The 22763-nt window shown below is 32.1% G+C and overlaps 1 protein-coding gene across 2 annotated transcripts in view; it reads right to left on the bottom strand.

Moving 5' to 3' along the window:
• Nucleotides 1–21355, bottom strand: part of LOC118180381 (phosphoenolpyruvate carboxykinase, cytosolic [GTP]-like) — a 128978-nt gene extending 107623 nt beyond the window's left edge. Inside the window, exon 1 of one of the 2 annotated variants that reach the window (XM_085826366.1) lies at nucleotides 20984–21355. In XM_085826366.1, coding sequence (XP_085682492.1) covers nucleotides 20984–21012 — 29 coding nt within the window. In that variant the 5' untranslated portion in view covers nucleotides 21013–21355. The remainder of the gene's footprint in view (nucleotides 1–20983) is intronic. The other variant, XM_085826365.1, reaches the window with a different exon arrangement.
• Between the last annotated feature and the right edge of the window lie 1408 nt (nucleotides 21356–22763).

Raw genomic sequence — 22763 nt, 5'->3', positions numbered from 1 at the left:
GTTCGTGGGATTGCTTGGGCAATTTTCTTATCGAGTTAGAGCGAAACCGTGTTATAGGATGCCGTGTTGTAGGAGAGTTCTCGCAATTTATGATTCGTGTTATACCGAAACCGTGTTGTAGAAGGGCTACCTGTATTTCAAAACTGCACTTAGAAAAAATAGAAGAAATAAATATGGTTTTCACACCCTATCTCCAATTACCGGTACTTTATGATTATCCGCATCCACGGCCAACTGGAACTAAATTGACGAAGGTCACCGCGCATCCCACGGAAAGTTGACAACTCATTGGCGAAGCCCATTTGTTTGGATATCTTCGCGGCTTACAAATATAGTCCTATTCATAAATAATAATCCCTTCATAAGAAACAAGCAATTTTTATGAAAAAAATCTATAAAATCAATTTTTACATTTTTAAAGCATATGGATATTTTTTAGCAAAATAACCTTTAAATATAAAGCGTGTAAATCTGCGTGTACTCAAATCGTAGGTGATGTGCGCATGCATCAATTACTTATTGACATGTGCATACTTGAAAATTAGACAGAACCGGGCAGTTCTACCGAATGTTGGAACCTGCATTACGGGCAATCAGAAAGTACCGAGTTAAGTTCTTGTAAATCTAAAAGATAGAATACCAAAAATGGTATTAAAAAAATGTGATAGACATCACATAACTTGCACGGCCTATTAAATCTTATACATTTTTTGCTGCAATTCATTTAAACCTATTTCCTCGAATTATTCTAATTTAATTAACCGATCTCTCAAGGTCAGTTGAAAATTACAAAAAATTGCAAATTTTGAAATTAAATACCCCGGTAATTTTTGTCGTAATATAGTCAAACTTCTAAGTATAATTTTTCATAACGTAACTTTCCCAAATAACATGCACAGAAACCGGGGACAGCATTAAAAGTTAACTTCCGCTGTTTTTTTTATTTTATTATTATTTTTTTTTTTTTTAATTTGACATTGCCGATATAAAACACTTCTGTAATTAGTGGTATGTGACTTCCACAAACGATTGCAAAAATAAAGGCCGGGTAAGAAGGAGGGTGTACATACAGGGCCGATCCTAGCTTGGGGGCAAGAAGGTGCACAACACATGGGCGGCCAAATGATTATCAAACATATTATATTTCTGTAAAAAAGGGCGGCCAGTTTTAATTTTTACGTAGACGGCCAATGGTCTAGGATCAATACTGTGTACATGTACATATATGCAAAGTGTATATACGCGTTTGGTTCTGCTTATAGCAATAAAAAAAAGGAGGTACACAATACACAACTAGATGGTAGGGCAGTTCCATACACAAAATTTCAGTTTTATGGTTAATCATTTTCATGTCGCGAAAAAAATCCCTTATGAATCAACTTTAAATACATTTTTCAATCCTTTTTGAAAAACAAGTGACCTTTATTCTGTGCATACGTACTTTTTTCGTGACGTATGTCACGAAAAAAAAAAGTTGTCCGAATGGATACGGGAATGGTCAAAGTGGATATTTCCGTTTGAATTATGATACCCGAAATTTTTCGCGATTACAATACTGCCTTTACTTCGTACAAGAAAGTAAAAAAAAATAAAAGGAGAAGTGATTCGTAAAATACCTGATTAATTAATCGATCCGCTAGAACCCCATTTACTAAGAATTTATTATAATGTATAAATGTCTACAATCAAATTTTAATTACTCTACATGCAACCACTCACAAATCTTAAATACTCCGCTCCTTTTTCCTTTAAGGGATGAAAGACATCTGCTCTTAAATTAATCTCATAATACAGTAAGAGCATAATTCTGACATCAATGTATCACTGTCGTTTTTCTTTCACAGATCAAAGTGAATAACACTGAGGGTTAAATTGGCAGAGACTGTTTAAAACTGATATGCTTTAACCCATTATAAAAATACATTAATAAAGAAATACAAAACTACATACATAAAACTTACAATAGGGGACAACTATAACCTGCTAAAAACTACTTGAAATTAAAATTGATATTTTAATATTTATTCTACGACTTCTAAAAAATAACAACTTTAGAAAGGTGATGTATACGCACCAACAGAATGGAACCAATATGAAAAGTTCTCAAGGCAGTCCAAACGCTCCACGGAACACAGTATGGTTTTTGGCTTATTTAATTATGGCAAATTATGCGAGGGCTATCTGCCCAAGAGGATGCTTTCACGGCGTACTTTTCTAAGCAGATAGCAATGTGATAACTCCCGTTTAATATAATGCAATTGCATGATTCGATGACAGATACCCGTTTCTCAACCATGGGTTTAAATCGAATAGCCAATGTGGAAGAAAATTCAAGAGCAGATAACTTACTACAGCTATTTTCCCTTCCGCATTTTTAAATTCGAATCATTATACATACTGAATTAGAAATAATTTTAAAAATACTCGTACACTTTGCCAGGAAATTGGAAATGATTTACAAAGTCATTCTGAAATTATAACTGAGCAAAGAGGTATAATTAATGCAACATTTTCTCGGTGGAATAAATATTTCTCCCGTTGATTATATTTCTGAAAGTAATACGACTTATTTATCATCATGCAGTTTTTAAAAAAAAAAAAAAAATTATATGCGTAAGTTATAGTGACAAATAAATACCTTAACAACTCTTTGCCAAAATCCAGCGACAGATGAAAGCTATCTTGATTCTCCATCCTGGCAAGTATGGCCGCACACAATTATTGCATATACTTAGTCAGAAGGCGAAAAAATATTAATGCAGCGTTGTGAACTCCAATACAGACTACAGCTTTAAAATTAACCTTCAATGTCAAAAACGTCTATTGAACCATTAAACATAAAATTTTAAAAAACAATTCGACTTCACGGAAATTGTCCTTCACGGCCTTTACTTGGTTCTTTTGCTTATTGCATCTAATGACCGATAATCTAAATCTGAATGATACTTGATGAAAGAGATAATAATTTCTAAAATAGTCAGATTTAAATGGAAAGGTCCAAAATATTTCAGATAAGTGCTTGATAGGTCTCTTTTCACTGACAGCAAGTAATTCGGCAAGTGATTGCTTTTAATATAATGGTCATTTAAGTGCCATCTAAGACTAAGCAAACTCGAAGATGAGAGAAAGAGAAGAGGAAAACTAGAAGAGAGATAACACTCTGTGGAAAGTAAGAATTAGAATTAAAACCATTAATTAAAAGTCTACAAATGTTGATGAATGTGAAATGTTAAAAAATATATAATTAAATCAACTAATTTCCGTCATAAGAAACAAGAATGCAGGACATTTTCATTTATTAAGAAGGAACATTTTAGCTAAAATCTTATTAACGGCGATTTTACGTTTATTAGAAAGCCAGAAAATTCAAATTTCATATAGATTTGTCCACTGCATGTCTAAATATTCTTGCGAATTTCAGATCATTTTTTAGAAGTAAAAAATGACTCAACCTAGTTTAAATTATATCCTTAAAATTCAAGAAGGGAAAAGTTTCTTTGCCCTACTTTTCCACTACAAATGAGGAATTTTTAATAGTCTTTATCATTTCTGCCTATTAGAGTATAAGACTACAAAAAACTATCAGGTTGTCGTGAAAATAATGCAGGTTTTTGCAATTGTTTATGTTTCCTGTACATTTTTAGCAACAAAAGTATTTTGAATTACATTGGTTTATATATCATCCTGAAGCTCTATTTTCGCTCTATATTTCTATAATAATCACTTTGTTCCAAAATTATTTTCAAAAATATTTACTAGGTGTTTTTCTTTAGATGTCAAAATGGGATTTTCTGCAAATTTACTTTTATGAGTACAAGCTAGGCCACAGCGCAGCACAAACGGGTCGAAATTGTCAAAGAATTATGGGGTGAGAAAAGTGTTAATAAATCTACAGTTCAACCGGTGATACCAAAAGTTTCGTCGTGGAGAAATTGACTTGGAAGATCAAGAGCACCGTGGACGCTCTTCAGCTGTTGATGGCGATGATTTGAAGACTTTAGTTGAAACAAACCCGTGCATAACTGTTCGAGAGCTTGGCGTAAGCAAAACAATGATTTCTGATCACTTGAATCGTATAGGAAAGTCAAAGAAGCTCGATAAGTGGGTGGCCTCACGAATTGAGCGAAAATAAAATAAAAAAATTAAAAAAAAAAAAAAAAAAAGCCGTTTTGAAGTGTCGTCTGCTCTTCTTCTCTGCAACAAAGACGACCTTTTCCTTGATCGAATTGTTACGTGCGATGAAAAGTGGATTTTTCCAACAACTGGCGACATTCAGCTCAGTGGTTGGACCGTGGTCAGACACCACAACACTTTCCAAAGCCAAATTTGCACCAAAAGAAAATTATGGTGACTGTTTGGTGGTCTGAGGCCGGTCTCATCCACCACAGCTTAATAAATCTGGGCGAAACGATTACAGCAGAGAAGTACTGTCAGCAAATCAACGAAATGTACCCAAAATTGCAACGCATGTGCTCGACATTGGTCAACAGAAAGGGGCAAGTTCTTCTCCACGACGATGCTCAGCCGCACGTCGTGCAACTGACCCTACAGAAATTGAACGAAGTGGGATACGAGACACTCCCTCTTCCCCCATATTCGCCTGACCTCTTGCCGACCGATTACCACTTTTTCAAACATCTGGACAACATTCTGCAGAAGAAATGCTTCAGAAACCAAGACGAGGCCAAAAACGCCTTTGACAACTTTATCGCGTCCAGAACTCCAGAATTTTATTCTAACAGCATAAATAAACTTATATCTCGTTGGCAAAAATACACTGATTTGGCTGGTGCTTATTTTGATTAATGAAATTGTTTTTAAGAAGAGTTATGATACTTTAAAGATATAGATCAAAAACCTGCATTATTTTCCGGACAACCTAATAGTTTACGGCACATGTATTACTTTCAATTCTTCCCAAATGCCTTTGCTAACGCATATATTCTTTGAGTGACAAATACGGTAAGATGTATTTAGACATTTCATTAACTTTTATTTTTCTTTTGTCATTTCATTTACCTATTGCGGGAAAATTTTTGTAATCGGTATACGTACACACAGACACACAAAAAAAGGGGGGGACAATTCTATACCTCCCGTTCTACTGGAACGATTGACGAAATTTAATTTGCGTTTTTCACGTCTCGAAAGCACCTTTTAGGATATATATTAGACTTATATACAGCATTGTTCTAACACAGGATACAAAATCGAACTTTTCTCAAATGACATAACAATTTTTTTTTTCCATAATTCGATTTTACGATTCAAATTATGCCTAAATAATATTAAATTTTGTAAAATTGGTGAGAAACTTACCGAAAAATATAAAATTTATCTTGGCGCACATTTTTCAGTTTGCGCCAAGAATAATTCAACTTGGTAAAATTCTTAATTTATAGTAATTTACTTCACTCTCCCTTCCATTGTGCACGAACGGGAAAAAAGCGCTGCATCGTTCACTCTTTCACATAACGTGAGAAAACAACATTTGGCTCTATTATCACATTTGGCTTTTGGGTTATTTCTAACAAATATGGCAAATTCCAAAACGCGCCAATATATAAATTTACGCATGGAAAAATTTGAATAAAAAAACTCTGAATTTTTTGTAGATATGCTTAGAAATGCATCTACGTTAAGGTGATGGCAAAATCTTTACAGTTTATACTTCAAAAATGTTCTCAAAAACTTTATAAAAATTACTAAAAAAATATAAATTTTAAAACTAAATCAGGAAATATCTGCAAATTTTATTTGAATCGAACCTAAATTTCGAATTGAGAGAGAAGGAATCAATTAAGTTTTATAAAAAAAAAATAAAAAAAAAAAAAAAAAGAGAGAGAGAGAGAGAGAGAGCGATAAATAAATATATAGCAAATCCAATGACCACTGAGGTACAAAAATTTTAAGAACTACTTACTTTTCTAAAACTACTAGGGTAATTTTTACAAAACTTGGCACTTAGGCATAATTTGAGACGTAGAACAGAAATATGGAAAAAAACCCGGCATGTCATTTTAGAAGTCCGATGTTATGTCAAAATACTTAAGTTAGAATAATGTTACGCATAAATCTAATAAATATCCTAAGTTGCGCCTTCGAGATATGAAAAATGAAAGTTAAATTTCGTCAGTCTCCCCCCCCTTTCTGTGTATGTGCAAATTATATATATACAGCAGCAGAATATAAAACTGTCAGACGGCAAAATTTAAAATTATTAATATTGCTACATCACAACAGGACAATCATAAAATATACTAATAATTTTACCAATTTTAAGTCCTACTAAGAGTCTACAGTAGTTGAAAATTTTCGAATAGTTACTAGTAGAAAAAAAACCGAAAGAACAATTGAGAGACCTCTTTTCTAAATTGAGATAAGCTGTTCATTTTTTAAGGTTATGGAGTCGTGTTACTGTTCCACACATGAATTCCATTGAAAAGCATTAAAAATTTGGGGGAAAACTTTAAACAATGAACAAAAGAATTTGAACCATTAAAGAATTAACACTTCTCGGACAGCGGAACTATTCATCGGTATGCCACTTATAAATTTGGTTGGTTGATACTTTGATACAATATATCAAATAGAAAATAAATCCATTTCACTCACGTTAAATTTTTTTTTCTTGTCGTTTAAATAATGATGTCCAATTCAGATATCGTTATCAGAAATGTCACTAGCCAACACAGCATATTTATGGATGCTGGATAAACCAATGCTAGCCGATGTGACTTTTTGGTGGATGCCAGTTATAACTGGCATCCACTGGTTTCGTGGATAACTGGGACTAGTTGTAAAAAAGTTAAGAAAGTAACTGCAGCATATGATTTATACAAAAACTTGAAACTATGTGCAAGAAAGGAACTGCAAAACTATAAAAATAAAATATAGTCAAATGCACAGTACCCCGCTACTTTAGTACTTTTTTCAACTTATACTAGTATTCGTTTTAAACAAATTGTAAATGAGATATTTTAAGGAATGAAACTCCTTTCAAGGGATAAATTAAAATTATTCTGCAAAATCAGCTAGTCCTTGAAGAAGAGATTTCAAGCAGGAGATACTTCCTATCATTTTGCTAGTTCATCTTTTTTAACATGTATTATACATAAATATATACAACTGAAAAGAGCATTACCATTCATGCAACTAATCAACTACGTTATGGAATGTGACACATCAACTTTTTTTCAAACTCAAAAAACACAATGATACAACTTTTTTAAATCACAAAAATTATAAAACTCTCTTGCATACATTATGATATAGACTGCTGAGTTGATATATGAAAAGAAAAGGGACAAGCATGTCATCAGTTACGAACATTAGTGTTTAAATGCGAAACAACTCATATCATTAACGACAACTATTTGTGCTGATAGACCATCGAAATGGCACAACAACAAAAAAAAAAAAAAAAAAAAAAATCATATCTGACGGGCGAGGTATCTCTTTTCCTAAAGTTTTAGGAGTTAAATCCAGCGGGTGTGGCTGCAAGTGCTGTCTCTGAAAAAGAAAGTGAGCAAAAGCCAAGGAAAATTCTTAAAGCTAAACATTAACGTTGGGCACCACTTTGTGAAGGGGTCGTTTTAGATAGGGTCATAGAAGAGTCCTGTATAGTGTAACAAGTATTTATTAACAGGTTTAAGTTACACACGGACATTACATTTAACTTTAAGAAAATTACAGAGCAAAAGTCTGGGACAACATATCTAGTGGGAGCCTTGGCTTTTACTGAAGTACTTCTCTGGCTACTCACCAGAGGGCAGCCTTGTTGTTACAGTTGATCCAACAGTTTATGTTAAAGAATTGGTTACATGATCTAATAAAATTTTATAACAAAACTGTAAAATATTACCCACCATAAGAGTGCCTATAATAAGTACTGGTGTTCTAGAAGTTCAGTCAAAAACAGGCAAAAATACTAAAGGCATATAACCTTCATGTGGCTCACGGATTTTGGTCCTAATTTCAAATTTCTTTAAAAACACTACAAAGGCAATCCGCCTACAACTGTGATGGATGAACAATATCTTCAATTACCTAAACTGCCTAAGATCTGATACAGCCGTATCTACAATTATTAGCATACACTACTACTGGCTTCTAAGATAGAAAAGTGTATCATGTCAAAAAGCCAGTAGTTTATATGGCTCTACCTAGTATGGAGTGATATTTAAAATAGGTTTTTATCAGAATTAAATTATGTGTCTATGAAAACTGTACCCTATGCCAGCAGACAGAAAGATAAAAGCCTGAATCCTGAATGTTTAGATAATTATTCCTCCTAGGGACATAGCTACAGGGGGGGGGCAAAGAGGGACATCTGTTCCTGGGCGCAGCATACCAGTGCAGCCAAACTGATGTTACAATATTTTAGAATGAAATATTTTCCCTTCTAAGCGATCAGAAGCGGGCACAAAATCCTAAGCTGTCCCGGGTGCGTAATGGCAGACCGCACATTGAGTTGATAGTGTTAAGCGAATTTCGCTTACTGCGCATGCTTGATGGTGTACATTTGGCGCAGGGAGAAATATTGGCGCGTAAGCAACCTTACATTAGCTTATTCGTGATGTCCGTTGCTGTCCAGTCTGGTTCAGTGATGTTTACAATTGCAATATTATGGAACTTTGTTTACTCGTTATTTTAACGCCCTTACTGATTGAATTTGCTTTTTTTATTAATATATGTTTCATTTTAATTTAGGCTAATTTGCTGATAACGGTGCATTTAACATATGTTCGTAATAATTCGTTATTTAGATTTAATTTGTTTACATGTTTCAATTCAGTAATGTAAACTGGATTTTCTCTCCTAGTTTGGTAATGTATGTTGGCTTTTTTTTTTTTTTTTTTTTTTTTTTTCTTCTTATTTCAAAGAATTAAGTAAACAGCATTAAGTAACTGTAAAACTCTTGAGTGTTATTTACAAACACTTGCTATATTCCTCTGAAGGAAACAAATCATTCCTTAAAACTTTTTTCTTAATGTTACAATATATAGAAATTTAGGAAATGTTTAAAAAAAAAAAAAAAAAGCTAATGAACTGTATGTCTATTTAGAAAGATGATACTGTGACATAGTACGTAAACATACTTGCATTTATAACATATCAAATTTACTGAAACGGGAAAATACATACCTGAAAGCAATCTTGCAATAGCATTTGGTTTGCAGTTCTTGCGCTGGGCATTTGTATTTACGCTGATTTTCTTTACCCATTTTTTGCACTCTTCAATTGAATTCATACTTGATCGTATCATTCAGCTTTCCAGTTGTTCGAGCAGTACAGGAAAAAATCGTATTTTAACACAGTAATTACTTTACATTTACATTATACTCTGCGAAGATTTAAACGCTAGATTTGTTTACAATCAGATGGCGGTACATTTACCATATACCGTATTTATCTTCTTTTCAAATTGCGCCAACATAATTATTACGCCAACTTTTTTTCTGGGCATGCGCAGTATGCGACATTCGTTTAACACTATTCAACTCAATGTGCAGTCTGCCATTACGCGTCCCGGGTACTGAAAATCCAAGCTATGACTCTGATTCTCCCAGTAAAATGATAATTATTGGATTGGTTATCGACCATATTAGAAAAGCTCCACAGCAGCATTGCCCAATTAAATTAAGTCACAGAATTTTCTAGAGTATAACAGGCTTTCTTACACATTTTTATTGTAATTTATAAAAAATGAATATGTCAGAGATGGAAATAATTTTTTACTAAGAGCAAACACATATAAGTTAAAAACAGTATTTTTCCAATTCCAGAATGCAACTGCACACAGTTTGTTCTTTGATATTCCATAAATATACTTAGCCACTTCATATACTGATGTCAGGATTTTAAAAAAAAAAATCAGATACTATGACATCTCATAAACAATATCCAAATGCATAGGAAATTTAATTGTTAATTTAAAATTTTCATTATAATGAGCTTTTCTATAAAGCATATATTTCAACAGACTGCTAAAATTACCAAACCACTTAAAGTTATACAGTCAAAAGTCGTTAATCCGGACTCGTCGGGACTTCGGCGATTCCGGATTATAGATCATCAGTTTAAATCTGGTAAGATGGCATGCAGAAAATATAAAATTAAAAATATGAAACCGTAATTTATGAAATAAAGAACAATTATGATCTAAAGGATATCAAAATTTACAAAAAAAAAAGCTTAATATTTATTTGTTTACTTTATTAGACATTTCTTTCAATGTAATTTGTTTACGTTGCTTCGTTTTATGTGACAATACTTTCTCTTTAATTCTATAAACAGACATAATTTCTTCTTCAGTTACAAAGTTCCGCTGTTCAAGTCCTATAATTACTGTGTCGAGAATACCGACTAATTTGTCAATCGAAATTTTTTCGTTTTCAATAACCTCTGTGTCACTTTCTTCACTATCGGAAGCGAATTATAATGACGAAGAATTTGATTTAAATCATATCAAAGACGGATTACATCGAGATGAAATACTACATTTAGTAAGCAATTATAAGCCAAATAAAATAAAAACATCTGCCCTGAAGATAAGGATAGTGCTGACAGAACAACTTACAATTCATTGCGCGCCGCCGCGTTTCATCCCCCCCTCCCCGCCGCAGCAGCGTGAAATTGATAAACAGATTTCGGATGGTTAGAAAAACAAAGGATGTGCCTTTATCCATTTTTTGCAGCAATTCCACTTTTTGTTTAATGGACTTCGAAACATACTTTCGCTTTGTAGATCCTTTACATATTAGTAAATATATATCGGAAATTCTATTTGACATAATCGAAAGTCTAAGCTTACTTTTATAAAATTGCTCTAACAGTCTGCAAAAAAATAATAAGCCGGATCCAATTCGAAGATTAAGGAACAACGCAATCTGCAACATTAACTGAATTAGATAATTTTAGCTTAGCTTATACCGTCCGTTATACATTAAACGCGCATGCGTAAACGTATTACGCGCATGCGCACACGCATATTCGCAGCCGTAAAAGTCTTACGCGCATGCGCAGAAAGTTTGTAGCTTTGAGGTCCGGATTATGGGTGTCCGAATTAACGACTTTTGACTGTATTTGCAAAAATATTCCATAGTCAGAAAAACTAAAGGTTACTTATGTACTATCCCATCAATCATGAAATTTAGCTAACATTGAATCATGAAAATTAATAGTCCAGCAGGAAATTCTTTCAAACTGTTACTGCTTTGTTTGACCCACCTTGCCATTGTATTGCCACTATTTATCCATTTTTAAATAAAGTACTACATCATACCCCTCAATACATGCTTTTTTTTTTTAATAGGATCCCATAACTTTGAAAAAAATCCCCTGCTGTGTTTGCTTTTCTGCAGAAGGCAGGTCTGAAAGCTTAAAATGCTCTATTTTTGTTTCCAGAATGCAAGGAAAAATATAGCAATAACTATTAATTTGTATCTTTGTTATGAAAAACAAAAGGTGGCTTATTGAGAATCAAGAGAGGTCACATCCAACAAAAAACACTGATGTTATGAGCGTGACACTTATCCATAACTGGTGCTAAATCATGCTGCTTGGTGAAAGTTTCAATGGTCAATGGAATACTACATAAATATTGACTATAGTCTTCAATCAGTAAGGTGAATCAAATATCAAGCTGAAATCTATTATAATTCACAAATGATTTCCAAGATTGTTTACATTTCTTCTACCTAACTAATGAGCAATTCTAATTTGAAAAAAACATTTCAGGCCTTCACACAAAATATTATACACAAAAATCAAGTCTTAAAATAGAATCTAGTGCAACTGCTTTTTTATGAAATGTGGCTCATACAGCATTATACAACTTGATTTGGCCCTAACCAGTCAGTCATTTACACAGCATTTCCTAATACATGGATATGACTGGTAGTATACAATCAAAATGTGATATGCAGGTTCTAGATTATAGTTATAAAAGCAGCTTCATGCAGAAGCTATGCAGACTTAATAAATACATCTTCTCACCTGTCAGTTTTAAACATATCTTTCATACTTTTTAATATAAAATTTTTATTTTATCCTCTTTTAAACTGATAATTTCATGTAACTTAAGGTTACACAGTTCTTTGAAAAATGTTGCTCTAGAAAATTTACTTACCATCAGACTTTCCCACTAATATGGGGATTTTGTACAGCTTTGTAATAATGGCAGTCATTTTTAAAATCTCAGCTTCTAAACATCAGCATGAAACATCTGTTGATTTTGCACTGTTGTATGTAGGTAACTCCATGCAAAGCCGTTGCTCATTTAACTTTTTATTTCATCAGACTTTTATTCTACATGTCACTTTTTACAATAAAAAAATGCCTTGTATGAAATGCATTTGAAAATTGCTATAACTTGTGATAAGATAAAATACTCGTATCACCACCTAATTTTATTTTCATCGATCATACATTTATTTTAGTTTCCTTTCACAATTCATGAAAATCGGTGTAATTTAAGATGAATAAGGGCAAAATTAGTTAAAAATAATTTAATAATTGATACAAAAGAGATACATTGATCCATGATTATAACTGCATGCAAATTTACAAAAATCCTTGTGATTTTTAGATGCAATACAAAATTTTGAAAATCCTTATGGCATTATATTGCAGAAAAAAGTGCAATATGACTATACCACCAATGTTTCATTTTCATTACACCAGTTTCTTTTGTTTTTTTACTTGAATGACCTAATAAATAAATGTAATTCTTACGACAGCATTGTTTTCATCAGCCAAATGAGGAATTAAACTATTTTTTTTAATAATTTAAAGAACATGATGGATATTCTTACCAGAAATTCCAAAACAAAAAGTTTTATTATCATACAATTTGATATAAAATTTGAAAATATATACATAACTTTCAGAAAAACAAAAGTTAAAATTTTAATATCTAAATTTTTAGGAATAATTGCATAATTAACTTTATTTGTAGTGCTTTGTAGCTAGAACAAATGTTACAGGATGAAGTCAAATAAATACATTTGGCACAAACAGGTACTAATTTATATTACAAAATTTATTTTTATAATCCAAGACCTGAGGTGCACCATTATTATACTAAATATGCTTTCACTTATTAAGACTTTCAAAACAAATATAACTAATTTTATAAGGTATTTCTCTCGCCTTCTTAGCATGCCTTCGTGGTGTAGTGGTCAGCTCACTTGATGCATATTCAAGAAGTCCGAGCTTCGAGTCCCGGCAAGGGCATAGCTCATTTTTCACAGTTCTTGCTTCCAGAATAACCTAATATCTCTACAATTTATATAGAAATCTTATCAGTTTAAAAATTCAGAAGACCATAAGATTATAATCAAATAGTCTCACTGTCCCACTGGTTAGACTTTTGTGCTTTTAGATTTATTGTTTTGAGTCTCAGAAATTTTCCCTAATTCAATTTATGTTTCAAAATTTTAGATAATTTCATACACTTTTCTACAGTAATATTAATAATTTTATTAGATAATCTAGCATTACAGCATATCTATTTCCTTTCAAACTTATATTTCATTAAATTCATTTGATATTTAAGTAACCAATGTTACTAATAAAAATCAAAAATGTTACGAAGTAAATTTAGGAAATACTGCTCAGATTACAGAAAGAAGTATAGTGTAAAAATATGTTAGATAAATAATGAAAATATGTGTTATAAAAATAACTGAAAAGTATTAATAAAAAATAACATTATTACTATGCACAATCATTGTTACATGGGGGGGGCTAAGTAACTTAAGGCATTTAAGAATCAGGATAATTTTATCCCCCTAAAATACCATTAACCCGCGTGAAAGCACGTGGGGTGTATCATACCCCACCCCTACATAAAAGTGGAATATTCTTAACTTTTGAAACTAAACTTCTATGCTGCATTCAGTAGCTGAGTTTCTAGTTGTTTTTGGCTTTCAGAACCGCTTTTTCTTTGCCAGTGTGTTTCAGAAAAAGATTTATCGGTATTTTGTTGGAACTGGGGTATGAGACACCCCACGCGCCTGTCCGCGTAAGTGTTTTTCTGACTGAATATTTATTTCTAGAGTGTAACAGTAAATATTTCTACTTTCAAGTGATTTTAAAGTACTTGACATTAAATTCTTAAAACTTTCTAACCGCATTATGGTAAAAAGAATGACTCTCTATGAGTTGAAGATGCAACGCCCGTGAGATTTATTAGAAATACTTGAAAGCCATGAAGATTGCATTTTGGAAACTGAAGATGAAACTAAAAATATTTTCTACACTGTTTTTGGTTTCGCAAAAGATAAAACATTAATTCCTAATGCTCTTAAAAAAGGAAAAACTGTTCTTATGCTTTCAACATTATATAACAATCATACTATAGATGATACTATTGGAGAAAATAAAACATTAGGAGTTATATGTTTTTATACTATGACTAAAGGAGCAGTGGATATGGGGAATGAAATGTCAGCCAATTATTCAATTGCCAGTATAACAAGGAGGTGGCCAATGGTAATTTTCTTTCCTGCACTGAATATTGCTGTAATAAATGCTTGAAGTATATTACATTCAACTGCTTCTGGTTGGTGGACTTCTGTTTCTGGTTGGTGGATTACCAACTAGAAACAGAAGTCTGTTTTTGAAGGACTTAGCATTATAATTAATGAAAAAAAGTATTGAACAAAGAATCAGAGATTAATACTTTACCAAGAAACTGACATACTGCATGCAAAACAAAAGCAGATGTTTCGACGAAGAATTAAAACGAATACATGAAATTTGAAACAACTAAGTATGAAAGATGTGATAAATTGCCCTCGCACCAAGGACAGAAGAACATGAATGCAATGTTTAAAATGTGAAAACATTCTGTGCCAAGAACATATGAATGTATTTCGTTCAAAGTGTAAAGAAATAAAATAAGCATTGTGTATTAGAGATGCATGAAACTTTAAGGCCTGATGTTTATTTTTTATTATTTTCATTTATCTTAATTTTAAGATTATTTTGGAAATTAATTTTTTGAAACCCAATTATTATTCACGTATTTATAATACACGAGAACAAGAAAAACAGCTTTAAAACAAAATAAAACTATTTTTATCGTATTTTAAATACTGGGGTATGTGATGATACCCCACGCGCCTACTCTAGTAACTTTTCTTGGTGCGACTTCCGCCGGGTTAATATTCAATAGATTATGTCACAAATGCATGATATCCTAAATTCAGAATTTGTACTTAGAAGTATTAAAAACGATATTAATAAATCAAACACTCCCAAATTGTTTTCAAAAGTAATTATTCAATGACTATACATATATGAAATTATAAATAAAACTACTTTGCATATAATCATTAATTTATTAAACTAAAATATTTCAGAAAAATAAAGAAATTTTAACTTATTAATTTAATATACAAATATACTGTAATAATACAAATATACTGTAATTGTGCTTAAATTCTACATACAGCCTTCAACTGCATTGAGAACTTAACAGATAATTCTATGTCACTTAGAACTGTGGGCGGTGCGAGGTGGGGGGACACCCATAATTACTGATATTGCATACTTATAATAAATACAGCAACTAAGATAATTATATTATTTGAAAGCTATGACATATTAAATAAAATTCTTTCACTAAGGTATACAGCTTCAAACTACAGAAAAATATATAGTACATACACACAAATAATAGACATAAAATTCTGTTATATTCCTAACTTTCCGCTTCCCTCCAAACTTATGAATATTCTAAGAGAACTTCAAATTGTGAAATCTACTATTAGATAATAATCAGTTTTTCATAGCTTACATAAAAGACACATAGCAAGAGAATTGAGAAAAATTTGCTAATTATATACAAACCCATACAGAACCTAAAAACTACTAATCAGCACCAGATTAGACTTTTAGATGCACTAAACACTTATGACTTTTTGTGCCTCCACATACTTTTACAGTTGAACACATATTCCCCCCCACACTTCTTTTCTCTCAGTCTTATACCAGCTTACCATACATCCCATAATAAAACCAACAACAGGAAATTTTTATGGTACCCCTTTCTCCCTAGGCACCTGTAACTTCTTGTGTAGTTTGTTGAATTTAATTACTTCTGTACTTTAAAAGAAGACTCAACTAATGAGTATATCTCAAGAATTCAAAACTTTTATTGTTACAATTTTAAACAGTTCACATGACATTCAGCTAGCACAGTAACACGTGCATCACAACAACGGAATCGCATAGCATGAGCACCATTAACCCGCGAGCACACGCACCGATCCGACGAACACGAAAACACGCGCCGGGTATGTCATACCCGAATAAAAAAATTGTAAATAAAAATGTTCTGAAAAAAAATAATTGGTTTTTTAAAAGAAATTAAAATATAAAACCAAGTTAATACTTCATTTTAGACAAAACAGGAAACAATAAGGAGAGGAAAAATTATTTACTTACAATTTTTTTAACATTGTTTACAAAATGAAGTCATATGTTCCATACATATACTTTTGCTACAATTTTCACAAATGAATCTAGTCTATCTTTTTTCTTGGAGCACTCTGTACACCTCTTGTAAGTCATTTTAGGTTTTTCGGAGGGCGGTCCATTGTTAACATGTTCATCGGTGGTCAGTGTTCGTCCAGAATCAGGAACCACAGATGCTCGTGGTTGTTCATTTTGAACATTTTCTATTAGCTGCATCCCTAAGGCTTTGAGAAAAGTACTCATCCCGTTTACGAGCAAAATTTTCTCGTATTGAATCAACATAAATATTTGTATTGTCAACTACATGTTTTAGACATATCTTCATCGATAAGCAATAACAAGGACTCGGAAAATACATGAAGGTGTTGAGACAACTTTAGAATACTTTGTATTCCCAGGGAGTTTAGTTATAATATTTTTGGCGCCAATTCTAACATTATTCCGGAATTTATTTTTGTTCCATTTTACTCAATTTTTTCCAACATAAAACTCATTGTTACATTCCAGAATTTCATTTTCTGTTTCTGTATCTGAATCACTACTCTATATGGATGAATCATGATTACTAATTATATTCTTCGTCATCAACATCTTCCTCTTCTTCACTAAATGAATCCTCATCAGAAGAAACTGTTTCAAGGAGATTTTTCAATATTTTCATCTCATCATCGTAAGGAATATACGGCGCCATGCTTACAGCTCAAGAAAAACTTATACTAAAAGCTTGAAAACGAGAAATGCGAAGTGACTCACTGAGAAATGCCAGTACACGCGCGGGTATGACATGCCCGAACAATGCTGGTCCTAAAAAACCGTTGCACTTGCCACCTCAGGAATTTCCCCCATTTAAGTATGTGACCTTGAACTCAGCTACACCAAGTTTCGTCCTTTTATGGAGGAATGGGTGAGAAATATACAAAACGAAAAATGCACATGCGTATGACATACCCGCCGCGTGTGCTCGCGGGTTAAAGTTATTTTAAATATACATCACATCCCTTCCTCCAGTATATAAACAATAATAAAAATACCAAATAATATCAATACAAGTATATTTACAATATGACATACAATAACAAAAAAGTTACATAAAAATGATATATGCAATGCGTTACATTATTTTATTCCATGACAAAGTCTCTATATCTTGAAGGTTGTTTAATCAACCGTCCACTTCTTGTTATTTACTATTGGATAGATTATTCTGTTGATTTCCTATATTAACAGAAACATTCGCAGGGCTTCCATTTGAATTTTCCTCTTTATCTAATACTATATCATCATAATCATTATTAACTTTGAAGGTGATTTTGAAAATTTTATATGGCGTCTGTTTCTTCGCTATATTTCCCCATTTGAATTCTTACAATATAGGATCTAGGAGCTTTATGTTTTGAAATTATTTCACCTTTATCCCATTGCCCAGTTCTAAAGTTGAACAAGGTTATACTATCTCCAGGTTCTCAGGCAGTTTCTGTGCGGTTCTACCATAATAATATTTTTCCCTAGCTTGAAGTGCATGAAATTTAGAATAAGGTTTGTTTATCTTAGTATTTAACAATTTATTACTGATAAGTAATTTTGTCCTTAATTTTCTATTAAGTAACAGTTGCGTAGGAGACAAATTTATTCCACTAATTGGGGTATTTCGATATTCCATTAAGCCTACACTTATATCTTGCACTTTTCTCATGATATTTTTCACTATTCCTACAGCTTTTTCAGCCAACCCATTACTTTGAGGATATCTGGGGCTACTAAATTTAAGTTCGAAATCACAATCTTCAGCAAATTTCTTAAATAAGTAGCTATTACAGGGATTATTGTCGCAAACGACTTCATTTGCAATACCATACCTGGCAAAGATGCATTTTAACTTTATCATAATTTCATTTGCTGTCTTATCTTTTATGTTAGAAACCTCAATCCATTTAGAGTAATAATCGATAACTACTAAGTAATTTTGATTACCAAATTGCAAGATATCAAGGGCAATTTTTTCGAATGGTTTAGTTGGAATTTCATGTTGAATTAGAGGTTCTTTTTTATTTCTATTTCTGAATTTTTCACATATTTCACATTTGGAAACAAGCTGCTCAATGTCATTTGTCATACCTGGCCAGTAAAAAATTTCACGGGCTCTACTTTTACATTTCTCAATTCCAAAGTGCACTTCATGAATTAATTGCAACATATCTTTTCTCAAACCATAAGGTACAGCTAATTTTTCATTAATAAATAACAAGTCGTCATTAAAAAAAGATCATTTTTAACTTTAAAGTATGTTTTTATACTACTATCTACTTTTTTGTAACATTTAGGCGAACCCTCTTTAATATATTTCATAACTATTTGCAAATCTGGATCTGATTCAGTTTCTTTCCTAAATTGCACCACTCTTCTTTCACTCATAGGAAAATATTTTGAAATAATGTGAACAACATTTAGCATTTCAGGATCATCACTAATAGTTTCATTCACAGGATATGCTCGTGACAAAGTGTCAGCAAAAAGCATTTGATTACCTGGAACATAATTTATCTCAAAATCATAATTTAGTAATTTTAAGATCATCTTTTGCATTCTAGACGAGATTTTATGCAATGGTTTCTTAACAATTGCCATTAACGGTTTATGATTACTTTGTACTGTGACTTTCCGTCCATAAACAAAATTGTGGTACTTTTCAAAAGAAAATACTATGGCCAATAGCTCTTCTTCGATCTGTGCATAGTTTTTTTCACTGTTAGTCAGGCTGCGAGACACAAATGATACAGGCTTACCCTTTTGAATTAAACACGATCCTAGGCCATCCTTCGAACTATCACACTGTATAAATATATCCTCATTACAACTGAAAACTTTTAAAATTGGAGCTTTGGTTAGCAGTTGTTTGATGTTGTTAAATGACTCTTCCTGAGTTTCTCCCCAATTAAATTCATTAACCTTTTCTTGAATGATTTCTCTTAAAGGAGCAGTAACTTTAGATACATTAGGTATGAATTTTGACAGAAAATTTAACATTCCTAACAACCTCCTTACTTCAGTTTTTGATTTTGGTGTTGGCATATCAATAATTGTTTTAATATGACTAGGATCGGGTTTTACACCTGACTCAGAAAAAATTTGGCCTACATATTTGACTTCCGGTACCGTATATTGTAATTTATCAGGATTAAATTTTATATTTAGAGACCTAGCTCTTTCAAGAACCTTAGAGATAATTACATCATGAGTAACCTCATCAGATCCTGCAATTATGATATCATCAAAATAAACTTCCACACCCTCAATATCATTAAATAATTTTTGGTTTCGTTTCTGAAATATTTCTGGGGCGGAGGATATTCCAAATGGCATTTTATTAAATTTATATCTTCCATAAGGAGTATTAAATGTACATAGTTCAGAACTAGCTTCATCTAGTGGTGCATGCCAAAATCCATCTTTTAAATCTACAACTGAAAATACTTTTTTAGCTTATAACCTACTAATTATATCATCTGGAGAAAGAATTTGATATTGTTCCCTTTTAATTACTTTATTTAGATCTCTAGGATCCAAGCATAATCTCAGACTCCCATTAGGTTTTTCAACTATAACCAAACTTTGAACCCAATCAGTTGGTTTATTTACTTTCGATACTATCCCTTCTCTTTCAAGTTTATCTAAAGTATCTTTTAATTTAGGCTGTAAAGCCTGAGGAACACGTCTTGGGGGGTGTATTACTGGTATTGCACCATCTTTAAGGTTTATATGATATGGTTCGTCAGGAAATTGCCCTGTACCTGTAAATACATCTTTATACTGAGCAATTAAATCATTTTTATTAATGATATTGCACTTTAAAGAATCAATCCTTTCAATTAGCTTTAATGCAGAACAAGCTGTTAACCCTAGTATAGGTTTAGATCTTACATCAAGAACATAAAACTGTAAAGGTACATTCTTAAGCCTTTCAGTTGAACAATTAATTATAAGAGTACCTTCTGGTTTTAACTTAAAATTACCATATGCAGTTAAGAAAAAATCAGTTTCATTAAGTTTAGGCTTAAGTTTACTTATAAGTGAAATAAATATAAATAATATATTAATCTAACGACCTGATTAAAAAAAGTCAAATTTTTAATGACTTTCACTCATAATTTAAAAAGGGGGGGAATCTGAAAACCGGCTTCCAAAATAAGTTCATTAACTGAGATTGAGATTGATCCAAATTTTACAAAGTAAAACTGCTAGGCCATGCAGCTTTATTTATGTGGCATGCAACTAAGAAAACATAGTGTATGCATTTCATGCCATTCGATTATAACGAGGAAATTATATAAGTTCTGATTATAACTAGGCTAAAGCTCATATAGAAATCGATTCATGCAAATAAATGTTAATAACTTTTAAATAATAAAAACCGCTTAATGAAATTTCACATTAATTTAAAAATACAGAGATTTAATAAATTTACAGCAACTAAAGCAATATAAAAATTATAACTTACCGACTTATGCTGGTTAATAATTTCGGCATTTTAAAAAACAAAATTCCTCACTTGAACCACCTTGAAAATAATCGGGGTTAAACGCATATAAAATGACAGTCCAAACCGCTTGATAGCTTAATCACAAACAAACGAGAAAGTTGAGATCAAGTTTAGACCAGATTAAAATTGAGTTGAGTTGCGTATAGTTTCCTCTTCTGCTCTATCTGTTCCTTGCCAAATCTCTTTCTCATATGGATTTATACTAGATCGTTAACTATTGTTACTTATATTCTCTTTGATAATAATTTTAATGTCTTCAAACTGATGCTTTATTTTGCTTTGATCCGCTTTTATAAAAAGCTATGGTGTTAAGATCAAGCCCCAGTTTTTTCTACCGATAGCAGACGAATTTCTCTTACCGTCATCTGCTTGATAAGATAAGAAAGGGGATGGGACTGGCTTTGTGAAGGTCTAGATATCATATCTTAAAAACATTCGAAGCTTATTACGATATAAGTCTAGAAAATGTAGATTTCTAAAGTCAAGTATTCGGTCTTATTTTATTTAAGTATGATAAATTAGGGGAAAAAAAACTTCAGATAAAATTACGTAAAAGCATATTGCAGATAAAAGAACATTGCGTTGAAAAGAGAATGCGAACTCTGCATTTAAGCAACTATGCTGTGGAAACAGATAAGAGGCAACAAACTGCAATTCTCGTCGAGTGACTGAAAGGTCAGTAACAGATCTGTAAGCTCTTCCTTATGCGAAATTTGAGTTTGGGAAGCTCAAAATATTTTTAGCTCAAAGAAGCGTTAGTCCAGAAGGGCAGTTAATCTCGGAACGGTATTTTGCGTCGGTTCACTATAAACGGTGTATCACTTTTTAAATTGTTGCCAGAAATTAAAAAATAAAGAATCTTCATAAATGTATACATATTTCTAGCATTGTGAAAAACCGACGGTACCTAGAGCCCTAAAATTTTGAATAAAGTAATCTTCCACCCGAACATGTGCACCTGCAAGCTCGAATTTTAAATTTCGAATTTGTTTTATTATCTATTCTATATTTTGTAAAACTTTAACGAAATTTTTTATTAAAAACTCAACGATTTCAAAGCGAGCAATGGCAATACTGTATGGGGGAAAAAACATTTTTATCTCCAGCGCGCGAGACAGTCTATCGGAAATTCTAAAGATATGCTGTTTTTAAATATTTTGTGATATTGATGTTGAATTTAAGTTTATGGGGTTTAAGTGCGAAGAACATGATATTTAATAAATAAAGGTAGCACACAAAAACGTTAAAAACATGACCTTTGGGGCATAATATACAATCTGAATGCTTTCAGATTTTTTTTTTATTAATTTAAATATTTTTCAAACTTTTGAATTTATAAGAATGTTTAGAAGTGAATTCAATCTAAACTTCAGGAGCTAATGCCATGTATTAATCATAGTATTTCATTGCTCTTGATAGTTTTTCCCCAATAATAAACTGGTGAAATAAGTTAAGAGAATTTGCACATTTTATTGAATTGCATAAAAAGAACTGAACTGAAGGAAAAACCACTGCTTCTAGATAAAAATACAAATCTTGAACGGCAAATACGTAAGCGTACACGTGTGTGTAGGGAAACCAGCAGAAAAACAGGCTTTATAAGTGCGTGGATGGTAAGATGAATTGCGTTCGCCAGCACACATCGGCGAATTTCTTGGTGTTATCTTGCAGTAATCATTTAAATTCACATCAGAACAGTAAAAATAAGTAACCACCAACATTTAGATGATGTAACCAG

This window comes from Stegodyphus dumicola, chromosome 1, assembly GCF_044657685.1.
Source record: "Stegodyphus dumicola isolate Sdum_Otavi_A_Nest chromosome 1, ASM4465768v1".
Lineage (NCBI taxonomy): Eukaryota > Metazoa > Arthropoda > Arachnida > Araneae > Eresidae > Stegodyphus > Stegodyphus dumicola.
This window is presented reverse-complemented; position numbering and strand designations above follow the sequence as displayed.